Below are 25,374 nucleotides of genomic sequence, written 5' to 3' on the forward strand. Positions count from 1 at the left end.
TTCTAAGGGAAAACGTGTGTTTTCCTGGAGGCTTGAGTGGGAGGCAGATACCTCTACACCAGAGCTATTGGGTGGGAGAATTCCGTAAGGGAAGAATGGGTGAAGGCTTCTTCAGGTGACCGCAGGGGTCTCTACGGGTTGAGGGTCTTTTCAAGGGGGTTGTCGGTGCAGTTCTCTATATGGAGCTCTTTCAGGGCCTGAACGCGGGAGGTTTGGCACTCAGAGCTCCGGGCGTCCGTGGGCGGAAGCTAGGTCCGCCCCCACACCCCCTCCGGCGGCCCCACCTCCAGGGAGCGGACTACACTTCCCGGCAGCCCCTGCGGGCGGCGGCGGCGCGGGAGGGAGGGGGCGGCTGTGTGAGAGGCGGCGGGGGCGGCGCGCGCCGGGCACGCGCGCCGGCGACCATGGCGTTCGCCGGGCTGGAGCTAGTACATTAACCCCAGGAGGCGGCGGCGGCGGCGGCGAGGGAGCGAACCTCGAGCTGGCGGGCCCAGCCTGAGGGCAGGGAGGAAGGGGCGGGGAGAGCGCCGGAGGGAGGCCGGTCGGCCGCGGGCGGGCGGGCAGGCAGCGCAGCGCCGAGCGGGGCCGCGGGCCCATGAGGAGGCCCGGGGACCATGGGCTCCAGGATCAAGTGAGTGCGGCCGCGCCGGGCGGAGCCGGGCCGGGCGCGGGGTGGCGAGGCCGGGCAAGGGCTGCAGGCCGTGGGTCGCGCGGGGGACTTGTTGCCGGGACCCCAGGGGCGCCCCGCGTGCCGGCGTCACGCGGGGAGGGGGACGGTTGCCATGGCGATCCAGGGAGGCGCAGGGGCGGGGGTGGTAGGGCGCCGGTGGTCAGGTGTCCCCTCCTCACCTGAGGCAGGGAGCTGTTGAGATTAGAAGGTGGCTTCCTCCCCGGGGTCACAGAGAGCCTCTGAAAATGGTTTTACAACTGTTGGGGGGAGGGCGACAAATCTCCGGAAGCAACTTGCCGAATGGGTGTGTTTGGGGCACCCCTGAGAGTTGGGCAGGTCCTGAGAGGTGGCAACCCTGCTGCTTAAGGCCTGGGGCCCCCCACAAAAGTCGCGCGAGGTTTTGAGAGAGAGGGGGGAACCACTAACGGACCTAAGGTCTGGGTGACCTGGGGTGAAGGCCCTTTTCTCTTTCCTACTGGTTCCCCTCTTATCTGTGAAAGTCTCCACACCACAAGGGCCGAAGGCTGTGATGAAGATACCTCTGTGCTGTAACTGAGCACCTGATAATCGTTGGAAAAGCTTTGTAATCCAATCTGGCAAATTCCGCACTCATTCATTCACCTGGAGTCCCTGGTGGGGGTTAGTTTTCCCGGGAAACTGTTGATACAGTTAACTTCAGAACTCATTGAAACATTGTTTCCCTCCTTCTAGACTTCGGAGTTGGCTTTGGAAAGTGCAGCTTTTTTGCAGTCCAATTTGGGTGTGTTGTTTTGGACTCTTGTCTCCCCTCCCAGCCAGGTCCTCTTTTGGCTTCTCCCTTCCTCTGCTCCAGAACATGAGATGCCTTATCTAATTACTAACAAATGTTCACTTTTTCTCTGTGAGTAATAGAATTGTTTTAGGGCACTTAAAAACAAAGTTGACAGCATAGGCTTTTCCCTAAAACATCTTTCATAGGACACTTGAAACCTGCTTACAAGAAAGCCTGTGGAATGTGTTTATTTCAGCATTTTGAGAATTACGCTAGGGGAAGTTTGAAAGGAGAAGGGCCTTAGGGGCAAATCTAATATTTAAATATTACATCCTTGTCCAATCGATGTCCATGCAGTGTGACCTTTATTCAGTCTTGCAGTCCCCTGAGGCTCAGGCTTCCAGTCACAAAATGAGACTTCTGCTGAATGAAACTAGGGGAGTTTGCTTATGATAGTGAAGATAGACGAGTGGGATGAGCACCCTATTAGTTTTTGTGGAAATGAGGGGAAAAACTTAGAAGCATGTTCCAACTAAGCGCTTCAGAGGCTTGGGAGGTAAAAAGACGGTGTGTGGAGCATTGGGATTAAAGAGACACAAGTTTAGCTCCTGCTTCCAGGGAAGAGTTGTGAACGTGGATTTCACTAGCACTTAGAAACACTTTTGGAAAGTCATCTTAGAGTTGCCCAATATGCTTGTTAGGGTGCTTACCCTTGTTGCACAGAAGTTCAGAAACTTGTCTGATAGGAGGCAGTGTCAGAGGCAGCGTGAAAATCCAACAAGTAGAAATTCAGATGATTAGGCATCGGGTCTCTGTTTTGCTTGTAAAGGTTGCAGGTTGACAATACTCATCTCAAGTGTGTTTTGGGATCCCATCACTGAGTGCTTGGGCAAGAGAAATTACTAATGCAAGAATTTGTATTGAGCATGAAATAGTAAAAGAATAGCCTTGATCTTGACACTAGATTGCTTTGTGATAAAAGTTTAGGCTTGGCAAAACAGAGACAGACTCATAGATGGAGAGCAGATGACAGCTAGTCGGGGGTGGGGGGCGGTTGGAGGTGCAGGGATTGAGGGAAAAGGAAAAAGGACTCATGGACAACAGGTTGGTGATAGCTGGGCGAGGGGGATAAAAAGGGGCTAAATGGTAATGGAAAATATAAAATAAAGATTAAATAAAAAATTTAGGCTTGGGAAATATATTAGCTTTAGTTGTGGTGAGACTGAAAGAGAACATGAAGAGAGAAGTTATGAAAAGTACTCGTGATTTATGGTGACTCTCGACTGCAGTTTCTGCCTGCAGCTAGGAATAGGGATGGGCAGGTGGTGAGGAAACCATCTACTTAAGGTGAAACGTTAGTTGCTGGAAGAAGCGGCTTTGGTTCCTGCTGATCATTCCATCCTGACAAGGTGTTCAGCTGGCTGAGGTGAAATTGAAGAGCAGCCTCCGTTGTGTAGGGCAGTCTTGGAAGGGGGCAGTAGAAGGCAGAGGGCACCCTGGGGTCCCTCCCAACAGGAAAGCACTATGGCTGCCTGCGTTTTCTCTGGCGTATCTTCAGTGCTCTTTGGCTTAGTCAGGCTAAGATGTAGAATCAGATCTGGATCCAGATTCCAGCTCTTTTTTTTCTTACTGGCTGTGAAACTTTACACAAAGTACCTTTTTCACCCTGAGGGTAGAATGGGGAAAACTATTGTTGCAGGTTCATTATGAGTAGTAACCCTAGTATCACCAGGGCTACAGAGCCCATATTAAAAACTCAATAATTGTTAGTATTCTTTTACACCTTCTCTATCAAAAGACTAAGAAAACTGGTATATTTTATACCAGGAATGTCAGAGAACTGGAAGTTTCAGGTAATGGAGAAGAATGATGATCAAGGAATTAGACTGTTAACGTGCACAGCTGAACTTAGCATTCTCTGAGTAAAAAATAAAAGTGATTAAAAACAATAATCTGTGTATAATTGTGAAGCTGGTGTTTCTAGGCATAGAAGTTGAGATTTAGTGCCTGATCAGACTTTCTTTTCAAGCTAAGGCTGGTTGTGCACAATCTCTGTGTTGGTCATGGTGATAATGCTTTATGTGAACCATTTCATCAAATCCTTACAACTGCCAGTGATGTAGGTACTATTAAATACATTTTTAAGATGAGAGAATGGGAGCCTGCAGGCCTAAGATCAGACGCCATCCCCTGGAAACCTGCCCTGACACCAGTTCCCCATCTCCCCCTGCCCCCAACCCCCCACCCAGCCTCGGCCCGGTGCCCCTCATCTGTGCACCGCGCCCAAGCCAGGTGCCCTCATGTGTTTCTATGGCTCCTTGTGTTTTATCACTGTCACAGCACTAAATCCAGTTACTCATCCGTCTCTCATACTAACTTGGGACATAACTTTTTTGAGAGTAGGGACTGTCTTGTTTGTCTTGAGTTTCCTGTGTCAAACCCAGTACCTGACACACAATATTGTTTAGGGAGAGTTTATGGAATGCATTTAAGAAATATGTTAGGATTTAAATGAAGATCATAATTGAGTGTACATGGAGTTAAAAGGACTTTTCTATTTGAACTCTGGAGGAGAAAGAGTTTATGTTTTATGAGTTTTTAAGCCAAATTGCCCTCGTCTAGGCAGACAGTTCCTTGTATTTTCTAAAGAGTGTTCAGTTCATGTTCATTTTAATAGAGGAACATTGTCTTGCCTCATGAAATAGTTACTTGATAAAGGGAAGAAAAGATCAGCAGTTTTGCAGGTAGTACCCTGGAAAGCTCCTAAACCTTAAAACTGAGCAGATATTTTCTAATCTAGAGGGATAAAAGGAGCAGTGGTAACTGGCATCTTCGACAGCTATGTTTAAATCTTATTTGGTGTTTGACTGATCCCAGTGGACTGGAATGTGGTTAATATGAAGCAATTTAACTGATAATGCAGACACACAGCAGGAAACTGTGTGGCAGTTTAATATTGCTTGTGGTGACATCCTAGAAATTGTTTCCAGGCACCAAGGGCAGGAAGTGGATTGTAAGTAATCGAAGGAAGTATTCTAAGTGAGTTTGAAGAAACCTGACATTTATGGACTCAGAGAAAAGCATACTCAGAGATTTGAAGGCATAGAGGGACAGGACAGGGCAGCTGATTTGGCCTTGTGCTGTGTTTATTCTGCATTAGCCTGTATACCTGTCTTCTGTCCTTGTCAGATGGTGACCTCTGAGGTTGGTGACCAAGAAATTTATCCGTTTATTCATTCATTCACTCACTATAGAACTAAGAAGAGTGTCAGGCACATATTAAACACTCAATAAATGTTAGTCGTCGTCGTTATCATAATTGGTAGTACTATATTATGTGCTTGGTAGTGCACTAGGACATAGAAATGAGATTTTTCCTTTACTTTAAGACTTCCCAAAGTAGTTGTAAGACAGAAATATAAAACAAAACCAACTCCATGCGGGGTCCGTTCCCCCCCCCCCCTGCAGTGTAGTGCAGTAAGATTATTGTTATGGTGAAGATGCGGCCAGTGATGAGTAGGTGAGTAAGTGAAGGAGAAACTCTTCTCTGGAGGGCTCAAGGCAGGAAAGCTTTGCCAAGACGATAATGTTTTAGTTGAGACAGGAGAGGTGAGGAAGGGTACGAAAGGGGCGAGTGCGGCGATGAGGCTGGCAGCGGTGGCGGCAGTGGTGGCAGTCTTCTCAATACAGGGACAGTACGTGTAAGGGACATGGCATAGGAGGGAAATGAAAGTACTAATTGTCATTTTATTAGGTACTTAGAAGCTAGGAATTGTGTTAGAAATTGGGAATTATAATGGTGAATAATGATCCATCTTCATTCCTACTCTTGTTGGAGCTTATAGTCTGTTGGACCTGATAATAAACCCAAATCAGTTCACATAGAGCTACGTGGATGTGGTATAAAGGAAACAAAATTCTAAAAGAGAATGATGAAGCAGCTGTCCTGTTTAATTAATTAATTCCTCACTCAAGGATATGTTTATTGATTTTAGAGAGAGAGGGAGAGAGCAACATTGATAGGGTGCCTCTCATATGTGCCCTAACCAGGGATTGAATCCGCAACCTAGGTATATGCCCTGGCTGGGAATTGAACCGGCATCCTTTTGGTGCATGGGACAGTGCTCCAGCCAGCTGAGTCTCCTGGCCAGGGCAGCAGCTATTCTACTTAAGATACAGAGAGGGAGGGAAGGCTTGCTGTGGAGATGATATATTTGAGGTGAGACTTAAAGGATGAGTAGTCATTAGTCATGTACAGGGACTGGACAAGACTTTTCATTCCAGGCAGAGAGTAGAGGATATATAAAGGCCTAAGGGTAAGACAAGCATAGCTGTATTTCAGGAACTGATAGACCAGTGGATTTGGGAAGTGACTAATGGTAGAGAGGCTTGTGGGTAAGGTCAGAAAGAGAGCGGGGCCTGAGTAGGGGCTTAAAAAGCCACGGCAATCTGAGAACAGCTTTATCAAGTTGTAAGTCATATACCATAAAGTTTATTCTTTTACAGTGTATCAGTAAATGGTTTTTGGTGTGCTTACAAAAGTGTGGTGGGTCACCCCTGTCCAATTCCAGGACATTTTCATCATCCCAGGAAGAATCCCCATACCCTTTAGCAGTGACTCCCCATTCCCCTCCAAATCCTCTCACCCAAGGATAGTCACTAATTGTGGTTGCTGTAGATTTGTCTCTTGTGAGCGTTTCTTATAAATTACATACAATATGTAATCCTTTGTCTTTCATGTAACATAATGGTTCCAAAATTTATCCCTGGTATAGCATATGAGTATCTCATTACTTTTTATTGCTGAGTAATATTTCATTGTATGGACAAACTGCACATTTCATTCATTCATTCATTCATTCATTCATTAATCTGTTAGGTTATGTGGGTTGTTTCTACTTTTTCACTGTTATGAATAATGTTATGAACATATGCTGTCATTTCTCTTGGGTGTATACCTAGGAATGGAATTGCTGGATCATATGGATCATTCTGTTTAAGGAACTGTTAAACTGTTTTCCAAAGCAAGTGCACTATTTTGTGCAAAGTGCTATCTCATTGTAGTTTTGATTTGGTCCAGTGAGTAATGTACAAAATGAAGGAGCAGAGTAGACAGAGATAGGTTTCTCAGAAGAGGTTGGAACTTGAACTGAAACAAAGGTGATATTTGGGAAGGGAGAGAATCGCAGAGGAAGAACAGTGAAATGACTTGGAAGTGGAGAGAAACCCACCTCATTGTTTTCTGATACAGAGAAGCAGGCTTGGCTTCTTAGGATCTCTCTGCAACGGTCTTTTTTTTGGACTGCTCGTTAAAGGGTCCCATTACCAAAATGCACCACAGGCTTGCTGCTTCTTGAGGCCCGTTGGATAGCATAGCTGACAGGCCTCCCCTACTGTGGGATAAGACTGGAAGTTGAAATACGACTTCCTCTGGAGGGCTTCTCCCTCTAATGCCTCTTCTCTTTTCTCTCTCCACCGTAGTGCTCTCCTCCCAGTCCCCATAGGAGACAGTACAAAGACAGTACAAAAGTCTTGTTGGAGACTGCGCTCCCCGTTATTAGTTGCCAGAGTCAGCCACTTGAATTTTCATGCTTTTGGAAAATGTATTGGTGCAACCCCATCATTTTAATGATAGCCATTGTAGTCAACGTGGAGGGGTTTGCACAGCAGATAGGAAGGTTGGAACAAGGGAGGTTGGAATGAGGAAGGTAAAACCTTAAGTATTGCTGTAGGAAAATATTTTATTCAGACCATGTGTAAGCTCCTGGCTGAACTCTGGCTGTGAGTTGCAGAGGTTCAGCCTTTTTCTTGGGCCTAGGGGGAACTAATCTCTGGATTTGCAACATCCTTTTGTTTAAAAGGATTTTGTGGGGAAATGAAAAGATAAACAAGGAAGAAAAATAAACCAAAGAGAACAAAACAAAGTTGGCCTCTTCTACTTTTATTGGAAGTTATGCACATTCTTCCAAGTATTTAGGACTTGAGAAGGAGCCAAATAATGGAAGTAACAAGAAGTATGTTCAAAACATATGTTTCTATAGAAACGATAGGTTAATATTCCAGAAGGTCATTTGTAAATTGGTTAATTGCATTTAGAGTGTGTTTTTCTTTTAGAGATCCTGTTATCTATAAAATCAGTGGCTGCCAAGGATAAGGACTTTTCAGGTATAGGGAACTGTGTGTGCAAAAGATAGGGAGGTAGCAGGGATGGCTGAATTACAGGATATGCAGATGAAGATTATAGGCGATGAAGTTGAAAAAGTAGGCTTGTGCCACTGGGACATGATGCCATGTAAGGATAGAGTTGGGAGTGTAATACGATCAGGTTTGGGTTTTTAGGAAGATTACTCTGGCTGCAGTATTTTAGGACAGTTGATATCTTTGGCTTGTGCAAGATGATCCACTGGGGTGTGAAAAGAACTTGGTAGAACTTATATTTGTTTTCATATCAACCTTCAAAATTTCTGTTTTTATGTTTTCTAATGTATATATTAGTGTAATAAAACATTCTTGTAATTTATAAATATGTATGTATATCAGCTGTATGATCAAATTTTTTACTGATAGGAAGAAATGCATTGGGAAAGAATTGGAGACTGCTGGTTTACCAACTCTGTTAATAGTTGATACTGCAGAACATCAAGGCCTAAAGTGAGGTTTTATTAGTCGAGAGAAAAAGGATGGATTTGAGAGAGATCTTAAGGTAGAATTGACACAACTTGGTGACAAATTACATGGAAGAGGCAAGGGGAGAAGCAAAAATGACTTGCCAAGGTTAGCAAAGTTATATTTAAATGAATATTTGGAAGCTGAGGACTGGTTATATAATGTGTTTGCTTCTCCGAGGAAAAGTGAAAAAGTATAATTCGGAGAAGGCATTTTACTTTGCAGTGAGAAAAGAAGAAATCTTTAAAGGCTCCATAGTGAATGTGTGTGCTTTGTTAGGTGAGTAAGACTTAAAGTGGGCTGGGCCAAGTTGCTGGGGGGAAATCTGTTCATATTAGACGTAGAGAAAATATAAACTTTTGAACTTACTTTAGCCACAGTAAAGGTTTCAGGGATGTTGCATTGATCTCGCCTGGGCTGTATGAATCAAAAGGAGAAAGGAAACCAATCTAGAGAAAGATATTTGACTCCAAGCAGAATTCTTGTATTCCAAGGCGTGAAGGAGCTAGGGGGACGTAGGCCTTGGAGATGTTCATGTTAGGGTCTCCAGAACCACATACAATCCCCCCTGAATTCTAAGTTTCTGTGCCCTAGTTTTTTATTTATAAAAGAAAGCTAATTTGCTTATAAGGTTGTTGTGAGGATTAAAAATGATCTTATATCTAATCCCCAGCAGAGAAGTGACTTTAGTAAATGGCTTTTTATTGATATTGCTTGGAGAGGATGTGATACACTTATGTGAACAACCTGAAGCTAAAAAAGAAAAAGTCAAAGCAAGTATTCCTTTTCATAGTTTTTCTTTAAGATGTAGAGAAAGTATTTGCGTTCTTTCTGTATGTTAGGATGATGTCTTGTATATTTTACTGAATTTATTTGAAGGATTGCTATTCCGATATATGCAAAACACTTTTCCTCCTGCTGGTTGGGGAAAAGAAGCTTAATGTCAACTAAGAGGGATAAGATGAGCATGTAAATAATTAGAATGTTAATATTTAGGAACGTTTTGTGGCTCTTCTCAAATAATATTTGAAAATTTTATAAAATGTTTATATAATTTATATTTATCTTTGTTTAGCTAGTACTATTCTTCTGGTCTTTTGAACATCTTGTTTTCCTTGGCACTTAATTATTATTTTTTAACTTTTACATTTTGGAAAATTTTAAACATCTGTGAAAGTAGAGAGACTAGTATGAGCCCCGAAATGTCAATCACTCAGCTTCAACACTTACTAATGTATGGCTCACTTAAGTTTCCTTTACAGATAACTGACCATAAACTCCCTCTCCCATCTTCCAGTCCTAGATTACTTTGAAGCACATTCCAGATGTCATATCTCATCTTAAATATTTCCATGTGTCTCTAAAAGATAAACATTCGTTTTAAAAAACATGATATCACACCTAAAAAATTTCTTTTATATCATCAAATACTTCAGTTCTGCATTTATTTGCACTAAATAGCACAAGGGACACCAGCCCAGTATAGAGAGCAGCCCAGAGCACCACACGAGTACTTGTACCTTCCATTTTGTGCCTGTTATGGGGGGGTGGGGCACCTTTGGGAGCCTAGGCTTTGACTTTGGGCTTGCGAGCCTCAGGCCAACAGAGCCTGGCACACTGGCAGTGCTGTAACTATCATGTCTCCCAAACTTGTGTCTGAGGCCCTTCAGGACCTCGAGCTTGACAAAGGCTTTGATGATCTTAGTTTTATTGGTCTACATCTTTCCTAGACCCTTCTTACTTTTCTTGACAAAGCCCAAGATCCTTAAGAACTTAGGTTCTACACCCTTAAAAGATACCTTTATGATTAGGGCTTGTTGACACCAATTCTGTGTCATTTCTGAACTGGTTGTGCTTGGCGTGGTTCTTGGACTTAGCTCTGTCTGCGTTGCTATCAGCAGCCTGAAAGCACCTGAGGCTGGAAAATAAAGAGCTGTATCTGGGTTTAGAAGTTTAGAAGTTTTAAAAACAGCATTGTCTCTCTTCCCCTCCCCTTGAGTTCTAAATCCTCCGCTCTTGCCCTATTTGTTTTATCATATCTTTATTTTTTTCAAACTTGAATTCATACTAGCAGTTTTATCAAGGCTCTTTTCCCTACTTTTTCCTGATGGATCCTTCTTACCTTCCTGTTCGGATCTGTATAAACTCAGCTGTATTGTTTTAATCCTGGAATGTCCCTTCACCACTGTCCAATTTCATTATTTCCTGATCTCTGTGTTATTTTTTAATTTGTTTGCTGGAGTATATATTCAGGTTCTTTTTTTTAAAGGTTATTTATTTTTAGAGAGAGGGGTGGGGGAAGGAGAGAGGGAGAAAAACATCAATGTGTGGTTGCCTCTCACACCCCCCACAGTGGGGACCTGGCCCGCAACCCAGGCACGGGCTCTGACTGGGAGTTGAACCGGAAGCCCTTTGGTTTGCAGGCCGGCACTCAGTCCACTGAGCCACACCAGCCAGGGCTATAGCAGTGATTTTCAACCTTTTTCATCTCACAGTGCACACATAAACTAATTATTAAAATTCTGTGACACACCAAAAATACATTTTTGCCAATCTTAAAAAAAATAGCTATGATTTTGATTCATCCACACCAGATGGCTGTTGTTGTGTTGGCTGTTGTCATTTTTTATTTGACATTCTAAGGTGAAAGAGGTCAGTGCCCTTGACTAAATAGTCAGGTATTGCCTGTTTTAAAACTTCTTGCTGCACACTGGTTGAAACTCGCTGGTTTATATGGTCATAGAGTTCTACGTTGAAAAAAATTTCTCACAGAACTTGAAGATATTCCCCCCCCCCTTTTTTTTTGCTGGCTCCCCCTTACACTGCTCCAGAAGGGGCAGGGGGCCTTCTGCCTTCTTATTGCCAAGCTGGCATATACGTCTGGGCTCTCTGCTCAGCCTCGGTTGACACCAGGGGTGGGCACTTCCCCTCACTGCAGGGTCAGAGTGGGAGTTGCGGCTCCCAGGAGGCCGCCTCTGACAGTCTCCAGCTGGGTGGAGTTTAGTATTTTTAGAAATAGTATTCTCTCCCTTCCCCTTCCCCTTCCCCTCAGTTTCTAAATTCTTTTTCCCCCTCACAGTATTTGTTTTATCATATCTTTATTTTTTTCTAACTTGAAATCATACCAGCAGTTTTACTGAGGCTCCTTTTCCCCCGGCTCCCACCATGGCCTCGGTTACCGCTGTGTGAGCAGAACTGGTCCAGGCTTCACAGTCTCCGCTGAGGGGGTCCTCGTTACTGCCCAGTGGGGATCCTGGAAGCCGGCTCTCCACCTTCTGTAACACTGACCTGGCGGGGACACGTGCATGGCATACTTCATTATAGCCCGGCCAGGGCAGACACGCAGGTTCTCTCCCTGCTCATCCTTTGCTGTCTTGAGTGACGGCCGGACCGCACAGGTTTTTCTGTCATGTTGGCTGCAGTGTTTAGCGGTCATTTTCTAAAACTTTTCTGACTTGTTAGACTGCCCTTTTCTGGTCCTTTGGCTAAAGAGAGCTGACTTTTGTTCGAGTTTTTTTTGGTCTGCATCAAGTGATATTGCTTTTGCCAGCTTTAGTCATGAATGGACGTTGATTTTTATCAAACCCTTTTTCTGCCTCCATTGGGATGATCATATTTTTTCCTCCCTGTTACTGTAGTGAACTACATTTATTTTCAAATGTTAAACTAACTTGGCATTCCTGGAACAAACCCATTTGGTCATGATTTAGTATCTTTTTTAAAATACATATTGCTGGATTCAATTTACTAATATTTTATGTTTACCTCTATATTCATAAGAGATTTGTCTATAATTTTCCTTTCTTGTAATTATCTTGTCAGATTTTGGTATCAAAGTTATGCTGGCCTCATAAACAATAAAGAGAACTACATTAAAAAACTATTATAAAAGTTGTGTGGTTTTTAGTATAAATGCTTATCTGTTTCCCTATAATATGAAGGGATAGGTAATCCTTTCCTTCCTCCTCTACACCCACATTCACTCCCCCCTCTCTGTTATATACACAGATTTATTTTACGTTTTTTGGCTGAATAATTCACTATCAAGTTATGGTCATCATGATGTTTTATCTCTTAGTATTTTGGCGTATATGTCCTAAGAACAAATATAATCTTCTGTGTAACCACAGTACTTTTATCACCATCAAGAAATTTCACATTCATACAATATTATCTAACAAACAATCTGTATTTAAATTTTCCTAGTTGTTCCAGTAATGTCCTTTGCAGCTCTTTGTTTTTCAACCTGGGTCTAATTAGGGGATCATATGTTGCATTTAGTTGTTATGTCTCTAGTTTCATTTCATTTAGAACAGTCTTTTTTTTTTTTTTTTGTCTTTGACATTTACTTTTTAAAGACTCTAGACCAGTTGTTTTGTTGAATGTCCCACATTTAGGATTTGTCTCATTGTTTCCTTATGCTTAAATTCATGTTTAAACATTTTGGCAAGAATACCAAATAGGTAATGTGTCTAATGCCATGCATTTTTATTCTTCACATGGAGGTCATCATTTTTCCTCCATCCTTTCTTAAAAAGGCTCTTATTGTCTTTTTATCCTCTTGTTTTTTCTCCCTGTTGCTTTCTCTTCCTGTTTTGTAGAAGTCATGTTGTTTCTGTGCTATTTAAGGATGCCAGTTTCCTGAAACGTATTTCTTAATCATTTTCAGAAGTATATTCTTCTTCTAAGAGATGATGTTCCCTCTTCCCCATTCGCGCATTTTTAATAGGTCTTTTATTTTCCCCTATGCCCTTGAGTAAGGTGAACTCTATCTATGATAGTTGCTGTTTGCCACAAGTAGGGTGGATGGGGTTACACTATTTGTGCCTTTGGGTGATGGTCAGGTTCCTCTTCTCAAATCTGTAGCTGAAGAACTGGTTCATGTTCATTGTTCATAATTGAATTTTCAGTCACTAAGCAGGTGTTTGTACTACAGAGGTAGAATTTTATTCACTCGGTGCCTGATTCTCTCATATTTTGACCTAGTGATACACAAAAGAAACTAAAATTTGCAGAATGTGCTCCACTAGAGTTCTTGCTCTTCTCACTGTAATTTTTGTTGAATTTATATTTTTGTGTAGTTATAACCAATGTAACTAATTTAAAAAGTAGCCAAGAGATTAGGTAGCTCCCCCTCATTAATCTGTGTGTGTGTGTGTGAGATTTATGATAATAATCAGAATTAAAGGGCAGAATGACTGAAGGTGGGTAGACAAATAAAGTGTTATAATAGAAAAGAGGTAAGGAGGGCTGATATTTGGCTATATTCTTTTGTTTTGTATCATGTTGCCTTTAATTTAAAAGTCCAGTTATCAGGGTTGTCAAAAAGTAGTATCAGAAGATTAGAAAGTCTTTACAGCTTGATTGATGATGACTCCAGGGGTTGTAACCTGGGTGACTGACAGAGCTAGCATTGAAAACAGAACTAGCATTGAGATATTTTGGGGAAATAAATAATTGGTTTGCTTTGGGTTCTGTTGCTTGTGAGACTGCTGTATGTAGAGAGCTCACCAGGGAGAGCTGCAGTTTGGACCTGGAGATCAGGAGAGTGGTGGGGGCTAAAGAAACAGTTTGGGAGTCAGTTGCAGGATGGTGAGTAATGAGAACTAAAGAGATTTCATGACTCTTTAGTAGGCAGACAGAGAGTAGGAGGGAGGGAAAGATCAGTAAGATATGGGGGACATTTTACATCCTAAATCCAAACATCAAGTCTCATTGGTAGATGCACTCATTTCTTCCTCTACTGCTGTCCTCTGGGTCCAGGCCACCCCCCTCTGTTACCTTAATGGCTGTAACTCCTCTGTACTAGGTTCTTTCTACCATTCTTGCCTCTCTCCAGTTCTGTCTCTATATAGTATCCAGAGTGAGCCTTCCAAAAGGGAAATCTGATCATGTCAGTTTATTGATAAAATCCCGGGGTTGCTCCCCATACTTCTAGACTAAAATCCACACTCCTAACATGGCTTACAAAGCCCTTTGGGAGTTTGACTTTGCCTCTTAATATAAAAATAGTAATGACTAGCATTGACTGAACTCTTGAATATGAGTACTTATTCTAAGTACTTTACATTTGTTATTTCATTGAATCTTCATACTTAGTCTTTCAATTTACCCTCATTAACAACCTGGTAGAGAAGCTACTGCCGTGATCCCCATTTTGCAGATGAGAAAGACAGATTTCCAGTTGCTTGATGTCTTAGAGCTAACAAACGGGGAACTAATAACTTTATGTGCAGTATACTATTTAATCCTCACCATAATCCTATAAGGTAAGTAGTGTTGTTACTACGCCCTTTCGCAAATGACTACACTAAAGCTAGAGATACTTCCCCAGAGCATGCAGGTTGTGGGTGGTAGAACTTGTTGTAGAGCCCGTGTCTATGTGACTCTGAGTGTGCTCTGTCCTCCATTTCTGTTTGATCCCAGTCTCATCCATAGCACCCATCACCTCCTACCTGTAAGCACACATGCCCATACCCGGTTAACTTCTTCAGGTTTTAGCCCAAATAGAATTCTGGAGACACCTTTCAGCATCCCTTTTACCCTCCATCTGCACTTGGAGGAGCTTTTCCTATCAGTCTTGGCTGTTATTCTTTGATTGTCTTTCCATGGTCTACAGATTTCATGAAGTCTGGTACCTTGAGAGCCTTTCTCACTATAAACCTTGAGTAATTTGCATGGTATGTGACAATAGTAGGTGCTCAGTTAATATACATTGAATAATTATTTGAATGTTTAATTCAGTATAGAAGTTTAGTCTTGACTAGGTTGCATCCTTAAAAGAGTATGATCAGTAGTCTTTTCATATATTTAATTTCCAACTATCTATGTTTATGATGATTCCAAATAGTTGGTATCTCCAAACTACGTGGCTTTGACAAACTCCTTTAAGACTGTAAATATTTATATTTGTGTTATTTTTATTAGGATAATGTTAAGCTTTATCTTTGGAGTAACTACTGATAATCAGCAGAGAAAGTCAGTTCAGAATGTGCTGGTTTAACCGGAGGGTGCAGCCTGGGCTGCCTCAGTTGCTATGACTAGAATGCAAAGTCACTTATGATTGTTGAACGTTGTTCTTACTCTATCTGTAAGCTGATTTTTGTCTTTAGTTCCAAAAGACAGGCAGTCATAGCTGGGAAGTAAAGGAGGAAGAAAGTTATAGAGTATTCTGATGGCCCACCTAGTCAGTTTTTTTTTCCTCAGACAAATTGGTGTGACCTTTCCCACCATGGTCTAACTTCCTCATAGGTAAAGTTTCACACTGCACAGAAGGGAAAATTTAGCAGGAATTTGAGTTGCACATTATTAGTTCAGTGGTCAAACATGTTCAGGTGATAGAGTCATGGTATTTTTGCAGAATACTATGAAATATATATTAAACTACATTTTTTTCCCTTAAATCAGATACTATTTTATATTCTAGAATAGACAGAATATTAGGTGAGAAAGGTTTAAGAAAAATTTGTGGTAGAAAAACTTAAAATTATATTATCATAATTTTTCATGGAAATTGGGAATAGGCCATTTTCTGCACTTAGCCTAGTTCCCAGACCTCTGCTATTTCAAGTAGCATTATTGGAGAATGTTAAAATACCACTGACAGAAACTGGTGCGTCAGGAGGGAGAAGTGGCGGTGAGGTCGAAAAGAACAAATTTGATTGACTGTAAACTAATGAGAGCTCAAGGAGAAACATGCAATAAACAGAAAATAGGCTTAGTGCCTCTTACATAATAGGACCTCAATAAATGTTCGATGGCACTATTACCAGGGAGAGAGGGTAGAGATTTGGAAATCATTGACACAATGAGAAAGATGAAGCTATGCATGTTGTTTTCAGACTGAATATAGCAAAGCACACTTCAAGGTTTGAACTTGAGGGGAAAGAGGAGACATAGATGAGCAGTGTAGAATACTGTTGGGAGGTCAGTGAGAATGGGAATCTAGAAAAGATAGTTTGGCTTAGTGGCTATGGATTATGGATGTCCTTTAAGAAAATAGGCTCAGTATGGTGTTACGTTTATTCATCTAAGCCAGAAATCTAGGCGTTATCTTCAATACTGCCCATATCATTGGTCGCTCTTAATTTATTGATAAAGTGCTGTTAAATTTACATTCCTAAGTAGGACACAAAAAGCAAACTATACAAGAATAATTGATAAACTGGACCTTATCAAAATTAAAATCTTTTGCTCATCAAAAGATACTCTTTAATAAAATGAAACAACAAGCCACAGACTTCTAAAACCCTGATTGATACATTTGACTAGATCTTTCTGGTTCCATTGCTGCCTTCATATACAACATATATTTAATATCTATTTATATGTAAACTCAGTATATAAACCCTTAACTCTTTTTTTTAAAACCCTTAACTCTTTATGACAAATAGTCCAATAAAGAAAAGTGAGCAAAAAATTTGAATGGACACATATCAAAGAAGATATACAGATGGCACATAAGCATATGAAAAAGATGCTTAGCATCATTAGTTACTAGGAAAATGCAAATTAAAACTACTTTGAGAAAGCACCAGCACACCCAGTAGACTGGCTAAAATAAAAAAAAAAAACCCAAAATAAAACACTGACACTATAAAGTGTTGATGAGAATGTGAAGCAGTTGGAATCCTTATACGTTGCTGATAGACTCAGAGATGAGCCTTGGAGTTCAAAACCAACTTTATTAGGTCATTTTCCCCAGCTCCCCTTCCTCTTCTATCTCCCTGGTTCTGTGGTGTCCCCTTTGTTTTGTTGCCAGAAAACTGGGACTGTATTTACTGTGTTCTGTGTATTTCCCAGGTCTGTAGTCCAGAGCTAGCAATGGGAGGACAGAGAGGAAAAGAAAGTAATTTGGGATTTGCTCCACTCTCTTAAAGTCACACTCCTGATTAGAGAAGGATCCTTTGATCCCTGCTTCAGGTGCCTCTCGACCCTTGCTTCTTTCCCACTCCTTGAGCCAGAACTAGAGAGCTTTTCCTGGAAGTCACCCTGTCTATGCTGTTGTCCACTGCCAGTTTTTGGGCTGCCTTGAGCCCATGCTAAGTGATACTGGAGGGAAAAAGTGGTAAATGCACGACTGATTTGGTCTTCTACCCCAATCCATCCGTGAATATTTACTTTCTTGATTCCTCCAATAACTGCTCATGAATTTTGTATAGATTGTATAGATTTTTTTTATAGTTATGAGGGACCAGGTAGAGTGCACCTACTACGTTTTACTTGGAACCAGAACTACTTCTAGATTTCTTATTTATCTTGCTGTGCTTTCATTGGACTTCTCGGATGTATGAATGTGTATCTGTTGGCAGTTTTGGAAAATTTTCAGCTATTTTCAAACCAAGAACTAAGTGAAGATGGGATATCCCAAAAGTAAACAGTGTTAAAAAGAGCCTTCTAAAACCAGATATGAGTTATGTCCCATTCCCTTCTTCATTTCTGGAATATTGATTAATCTTGTATATTATATTTACTTTTTGTGTCTGTCTTCTGTGTCTTTTGCTTTCTTTTAAAATAATTTTGATTTCTCTTTTCTGAGTGTTATTCTGTGTAACTTCTGTAAACTCACTAATTTTCTTTGGTTGTATCTTTTCTGCCCTTAAGCCATCCATTCAGTTACTCTTTTTTGAGAAATATTTTTGTTCTTTTTCAGTTTTGCTTGATCAATTCATAGTTTCTTACTCTTTACTTATTTCCAATCCCTTTTATTTCTTTAAGCTCATTAAACATTTATTCCATACCTTGTCTCTAATAATTCCAATATCTGAAGTCTTTGAAAGTCTGATTCTGCCATCTTTTTTTTTTTCCTTGGGATCTAATTTTATGGGCTTTTTTCCCATGCGAGTTTTCAGATTTTTGCCCATGAGTTTATATTTCTTGAAACTTTTTGTGAGAATTATTTTGAGGCCAACATTGAAGTGAATTTTTCCAGAGAAGATTTTTACATATTATTTTGTTAGTGTTCTGTGGCCACTTTTAGTTTTTGACCACTTTAACTTAAATTCCTGGGTTGAGGTTTTCTTTGACCGTTCAGTAGCAGTCCCTTACGAAGTCCAACTTGTGGTTAAACTTGCAGGATGATTTTCCTTTCTATGTCATTGCCAAGTTTTGAGACTAGTGGTTTCCATTATAATTCGGGAGAGTGTGTGTGTTTGGGAGTGGGGTGAAGACGTGTGAATGGATGGGTTTCTATCTTGATCCCCTTTGTAGTCCCAGTTTAAATTGTAAGGGTGGGGTATCCATATACTCTCCACCATAACCTCGATCTTACTTTTGTCTTGTAGTCCTTGAGCCCCATTTGATTGGGAGAATGAAGACTGCGTTGAGCTATGTAAATGCCTTCGATGGGAGAGCTGGTTTTTGTGTTTTGGTTACCCTGTTGGGTGGGTTCCTATCTTCACTTAGTTCTTTGTTTTCATTTTTCTTATTTTCTTGCAAGCTCATTAACTTATTTACTTGAGAAGATTAAAAAATCCAGTATTTAGAATTATTTTCATTGGTGGATCGGAAGGATATTTAGCTTGTCATAGTGCCAGAAGTGGAATTTGTAGCTGCACTTTTTCCAAGTTTCAATCAGGCTGATTTAGTTGCTATACTTCAAACTTTACATGAACATTTATACCCTGTCTTTTGATCAGGCTGTTTCCCCTTGCTCACAAAACAGTCTCCTCCCTTCTCCACACCTAGCCAAATCCTGTTCATCTTGCAGTCTTCACTTCAAGTTCCACCTCTCCTGGGATGCTTCTCTTGAGTGCCTTAGCTCAGTAGTTCCTAAATGTTTGAATGGTTGTACCAAAAAAATCTTGAAAACAAGCTTTGTGGAACCACAGAGAGATGGTCATTTCTCATCCCCATTATTTTTTAAAAGAAATTACATTTTTACATCAAAAAGGAGGAATATGATGTCAGATTAAGGACAGTTTTAAAAATCAAATTAAATATCTTTGTATGGAAAACACACTCTACTGCCCCCTTGTCCCCACTTCATTTGCAGGTGACTGAAAAGAGCCTTATAGCAGACTGTCCACAGATAATTGACGCACATGGCCTTATCCCATAATGAGGACTTCCGCTTGTAAAACCACAGCATTTTGTTTTACCAATTATGTGGCACCTAGTCATGTTTGACTGTTTACCTTTGCATTTTATTATGTTTTGTCTCCTTGATTAGGTTGTAAACTCCTTAAGAGTGAGTATATGTATGCTGATAACTCATAAATATGTGCTGAATGAGTTAAATTTAGATGCCCTGATGATAGTTGAAATCTAGAAATATTTATAGAGCATTCATCTGAATATATCATAGCTCTGAATGTTGTTTTATTTCTTGAGGAAAAAGAAGTTTTAATATGAATCATGAGCCTCTTACTCATCTGCCTTCTCCTCGGGGAAAATTCATTCAGTTAACAAATTTATTGATTGCTTGTTAAAAGCCAGGCCTTTTGTTAGAGTGCTGAGAATACAAGGTCCAAGTTTAGTCAGTTATACGTATATATAAGTAGAAAGCATAGAATGCCACCTGGGAAGCCTTATAAGAAAGTTTTGAAATAAGTCTTGTGACAATGTATGGAGAGCACTTAAGTTTCATAAGGAAATCTGAGAGGCCTTCCGAGAGGAAGAGGCACTTGTTTATTCATTTATTCATTCATTCAGGAAATATCTAAGTGTCTACTACTTGCCAACCTCTATTCTAGATGCAGCTGAATGAATATGATGTGGTTTGGAGACAGAGCACATTTTAGGCAGGGAAATTGTGATCAAGAACATACCCTTTGAAGTAACAACAGACCTGGTTTGAGTTCATATGCTTACTTGTTACCTATTTTTTTAGATTTTATTTATTTTTAGAAAGAGGGGAAAGGAGGGAGAAGGAGGGAGAGAAACATGATTGGCTGCCTCTTGCCCACTCCCAGCTGGGAACCTGGCCTGCAACCCAGGCATGTGCCCTGACAAGGAATTGAACCAACGACCTTTTGGTTTGCAGGCCACCACTCAGTCCACTGAACCATACTAGCCAGGAATATAGTTACCATTTCTGACGCACTTTATTTCTTGGTGTAGATCCACATTTCCACTTGGCATAATTTATTTTTTCCCCCATTTTTAGATCATTTTTATTTTTCACTTACAGTTGACATACATTATTTTGTTAGTTTCGGGTATACACCCTAGTACTCAGGCATTATATAATTTCCAAAGTGATCATCCCGATAAATCTTGTATCCATCTGACACCATGCATAGTTATTAGAATATTACTGACATTATTCCCTATGCTGTACTTTACATCCCCATGGCTATTCTGTAACAACAAATTTGTGCTTTTTAATCCCTTCACCATTTTTACTCATCTCCCCAGCTCCCCTCCCATCTGGCAACCATCAAAATGTTCTCTGTATCTATGAGTCTTTTTCTGTTGTGGATGTTTGTTTGTTTATTTTTGGATTCAATTGTTGATATGTATTTGCTGCCATTTTATTTTTCATATTTTTAATCTTCCCCTTAAAGAAGACCCTTTAACATTTCATGTAACACTGGTTTGGTGGTGATGAACTCCTTTTGTTTTTTTCTTGACAGGGAAGCTGTTTCTATGTCCTTCAATTCTAAATGATAGCTTTGCTGGGTAGAGTAATCTTGGTTGTAGGTCCTAGCTTTTCATCACTTTAAATATTTCTTGTCAATTCCATTTGGCCTGCAGAATTTCTGTTGAGAAATCAACTGACAATCTTACTGGAGCTCCTTTGTAGGTAACTGCTTTTCTGTTGCTACTTTTAAGATTCTCTCTTTGTCTTTAACCTTTTGCATTTTAATTATGATGTGTGTTGCTGTGGACTTCTTTGCATTTATCTTCTTTGGGATTCTCTGTGCTTCCTGGACTTGTATGTCTATTTCCTTTACCCAGTTAGGGAAATTTTCTGTCATTTTTTTCAAATAGGTTTTTAATTTCCTGCTCTTTCCCCTCCTTCCAGCACCCCCTTAATGCAGATGTTGGTGTACTTGAAGTTGTCCCACAGGCTCCTTACTCTATCCTCATTTTTTTACATCCTTTTTTCTTTTTGCTGTTCTAATTGGGTGTTTTTTTTGCTTCCTTATATTCCATATCATTGATTTGGTTCTCTTCTTCATCTGCTCTCTTGTCAATTCCCTGTAAATCATTCTTCATTTCAGTTAGTATATCCTTCATTTCTGACTCGTCTTTTTTTATGCTGTTGAAGTTCTCACTAAGTTCATTGAGCATCCTTATAACCAGTGTTTTGAATTTCGCCTCTTATAGATTGCTTGTCTCCATATTGTTTACTTCTTTTTCTGGAGTTTTGTTTTGTTCTTTCATTTGGGCCTTGTTTCTTTGTCTCTTCATTTTGGCAGCCTCCCTGTGTTTGTTTCTATGTATTAGATAGACCTGCTAGGTCTCCCAGGCTTGGTAGTGTGGCCTAATGTAGTAGGTGTCCTGTAGGATCCAGTTTCACAGCCTCCCTGATCACCCAAGCCGGGCACTTCAGGTGCACCTTCAGTATGGGCTCTGTACACCATCCTTTTTCAGGTGAGCCTTGATTGTGGTTGGCACATTTTTGGGAGGGATTTACCCCTAGACTGGTCAGTTGCAAGCACTGGCTGTGACCACTGATCTCTGACCACTGTTGAGGATCAGCTGTGTAGGGGCTCACCCATGGAGCAGGCCTTATTTCAGCAGGGCTCTGATGCCTGCTGAGTCTGCGCCTTGAGTGGGTCACTTGTGGTGGTTGGGTGGTGATGCTTTGACATGGTCTGATGCTGGGTGCACTGGCTCTGCAGCCTCTTGGGAGGTGCGGACCAAGGTCAGCTGCTACTTATATTCTTCCCAGGGCCACCAGACATGAGCTGCAAAGCATTCTGCTGATGGCTGCTACTTGTGCTGGGCTTGAAGGTGCCCAAGTAAAGCCAAGCTGTGAACCAAGGCTGGCTGCTGCTAGTGCTGGGCCTGAGGCCACTTGGTGAGAGGTATGGGCATGCTGAGGCCAGATGCTGCTTATTTGAGAGAGTTTAGGAAAGTCTGAAGCATGAGCTAAGACAGGCCACTCGCATGGAAAAGCCACTGGAAATAGCTTGAATGGGCCTGGAAGTTGAGTGGGGCAGAGCCTCAGACTCAACAGGGCAGGGAAAACAGTGTGAGCCAGGTTGATGGAGTCTCAGACATCACGCCCACCTGCCAACTCTGAAAGGGGAGGGCTCATCAAAGGAACAATGGCCTCTGCCAGCACTTCTGCCAGGGAGAAAGCTAACTCCCGTCCCCCTCAGCTCTTGCCCTGACGCTGCACAATTCATTTCCTCTCCAAATGTCTGTCATGCTTTTCAAGCTGCTGCCCTAGCACTGGAGCTCAGAGTGAGTTTGTCTAAGTAAGTCCATGCGCAGGACCTTTAAGAGGAACTGCCTGAGACTTCAGAAGTCCTTTGTCTCACTCAACCTCAATTCCCACTGTTTTTTATAGCCAGAAGTTATGTGGACTTCTCTTCCTGGCACTGGAATCTTGGGCTGGGAGGCCTGGTGTGGGGTCGGGACACCTTCCTTGCTCCTCAGGCGGGGATCTCTGGAGTCCAAATATTCCTCCTGATTTTTTTCTCCTACGTGTGGACATGGGATCAGCCTATTTCTTGTCTTTGCCCCTCCTCCCAGCCTTAGTGTAGCTGCTTCTTTATATCCTTAGTTGTAGGACTTCTGTTCAGCTAGATTTTGGGTAGTTCTAAATGATGGTTGTTCAGTAGTTTAGTTGTAATTTTGATGTGGTTGTGGGAGGAGGTGAGTACCTCATTTACCTATCCTGCCATCTTGACCGAACATCCATTTCGCATAATTCCTTTCTGCATGAAGGACTTCCGATGTTTCTGGTAGCGCTGGTGTGCTGGTGGTGAATTCTTTCAGCATTTGTTTTATCTGAAAAATCTTTATTTTGCCTTTGCTTTTGAAATATTTTCTGGGAATAGAATTCTAGCTTGCCAGTTGTTTTTCCTCAGTACTTAAAAGATGTTGCTCTACAGTCTTCTCATTTGCCTTGTTTCTAACAAGAAATGTCTCATTCTAATCTTTGTTCCTCTGAATGAAACATATGGTTTTTATTCTGCTTTTTAAGATTTTTCTCTTTATTACTGGTTTGAGCAATTTGATTATGATGTACCTTAGATTTCTTCACGTGTCTCGTGCTCGGGGTTCATTGAGCTTTTTAGATCTGTGCATGTATAGTTTTCATAAAATTTAGACAGTTTATGACAATTATGTTTTTGAAATATTCTTTCTACCCCCTTCGCCCTTTGGTGAGTCCACTTACTGCTATATTAGGCTGCTTGAAGTTGTCCCATACGTCAGTGATGTTCTTTTTTGTTTTGAATTCTTTTCCCTCTGTGTTTTTTCTTGGGTAATTTCTTCAAGTTCACTGATCTTTTCTTCTGTAGTGTTTATATGAAGTTAATCCTATTTAGTGCATTTAAAAAAAATCTCATACATTATAGTTTTTAATGTCTGGAAATTCACTTGGGTTTCTTCTAAATCTCCCATGTCTCTAACTTTTTGAACATGTAGAATATAGTTACAATAACTGCTTGAATGTTGTATCTGCTAATTCTAACATCTATGTCAGTTCTAGCTTGGCTTCAAATCATTGATTTTTCTCTTTGTTATGGACCTTATTTTCCTGATTTTTTTTTTTTTTTTGCATGTTTGGTAATTTTTATTGACTGCCAGACGTCATACCTTTTACCTTTTTGGGTTATGGGTTATTTTTGTAATCTCATAAATTTTCTTGGAATTACTCAAGGCAATAATCTGAGGCAATTGTAGGCTCATCTCATTTGTTTTCTTTCTTACAAAAAATTTCAATTATAGTTAACATTCAATGTTATATTAGTTTCAGGTGTACAGCATATTGGTTAGACATTTATATAACTTATGAGGTGATGCCCCTGATAAGCCTAGTACCCACCTGACACCATATGTAGTTATCACAATATTACTGACTATATTCCCTAAGCTGTAGTTTACGTCCCGTGACTATTTTGTAATCGCCAATTTGTGCTTCTTAATTTTTTCATCTTTTTCACCCAGCTCACCTCATTTGTCTTTCATCTCTCAGGAGATTTCTGTGCTTCGTTCCCTGATATCTTGAAAAGATATATTATTTCATAGAGTTTGTCAGTTAAGTTACTTTGAAAGACTTTGATCCCTCTGGGTCTTGCTTTTAAGATTTGTTAGGTGGGACTGTAGCAGTGTTCAGTCTAGGGCTCAATTCCCCATTAAGGTGATACCCTCCTTTGTGCTCTGTGCAATGCAATCACAATAAAAATGCCATGAAGTTATTTTGTGGATATTGAAAAACATTTTAAAGTTTATACGAACAGGCAAAAGACCCAAGATGGCTAACACACTATAGAAGGAAAAGAAGAAAGTCAGAGAACTGACACTAACTGACTTTAAGACTTACTATAAAGCTACAGGAACCAACACAGGATGGCACTGGTGAAAGAACAGGCAAATAGATAAATGGAACAGAATAGAGAGCCCGGAAATAGACCCACATGAATAGAGTCAACTAATCTTTGTGAAAAGAGCAAAGGCATTACAGTGGGGCAAAGACAGTCTTTTCAACAAAGGGCACAGGGACAACTGGACATCCACATGCAAAAAACTGAATCTAGACACAGAACTTCCTTACACCGTTCACAAAAATGACCTCAAAATGTATCGTGACCTAAATGTTAAGCACAAAACTATTAAACTCCCAGAAGATAACATAGGAGAAAACCTAGATTTCCTGGGATATGGCAATGACTTTTTAGATGTAGAACCACAGGTATAACCCATAAAGAAATAATTGATAAGCCTGACTTTATTAAAATTAAAAATTAGTGTTCTGTCGAAGACAATGTCAAGAAAATGAGAGGACAAGCCACAGATTGGGAGAAGATATTTGCAGAAGACACGTTTGATAAAGGACTGTTATCCAAAATATACAAAGAATTCTTAAAGTTCAACAATAAAACCGACAACCTGATTAAAAAATGTGCCAAAGACTTTATTAGACACTTCACCAAAGTGGATAATTCCTTATTTTCTGGATTGCTTTTAGTACTAGTATTTGAAAGCTTAAGAGATTTGAGTCTTTGAAATCAAAGCCTATCATTGATAAGGTGAAGCCATTTTATTTTTTATAATAAATGATAAATAACCCTTTATGTAGGTTTAGTATCTTTTAGTATACAAAGACAGCACTTTCTCATTTTTCTGTTATTTGCTTCCTGAAATAACACTCTAGAAGACCTGG

General features: G+C 40.6%; 1 protein-coding gene across 2 annotated transcripts in view; it reads left to right on the plus strand.

Moving 5' to 3' along the window:
• Nucleotides 1–540: 540 nt before the first annotated feature.
• Nucleotides 541–25,374, plus strand: part of DENND1A (DENN domain containing 1A) — a 478,231-nt gene continuing 453,397 nt past the window's right edge. For both annotated transcript variants that reach the window (XM_054584397.1, XM_054584400.1), the window contains exon 1: nucleotides 541–631. In XM_054584397.1, coding sequence (XP_054440372.1) covers nucleotides 615–631 — 17 coding nt within the window. In that variant the 5' untranslated portion in view covers nucleotides 541–614. The remainder of the gene's footprint in view (nucleotides 632–25,374) is intronic.

This window comes from Pteronotus mesoamericanus, unplaced genomic scaffold (genome assembly GCF_021234165.1).
Source record: "Pteronotus mesoamericanus isolate MK-2021 breed Mesoamerican mustached bat unplaced genomic scaffold, CSHL_Meso_final contig_78, whole genome shotgun sequence".
Lineage (NCBI taxonomy): Eukaryota > Metazoa > Chordata > Mammalia > Chiroptera > Mormoopidae > Pteronotus > Pteronotus mesoamericanus.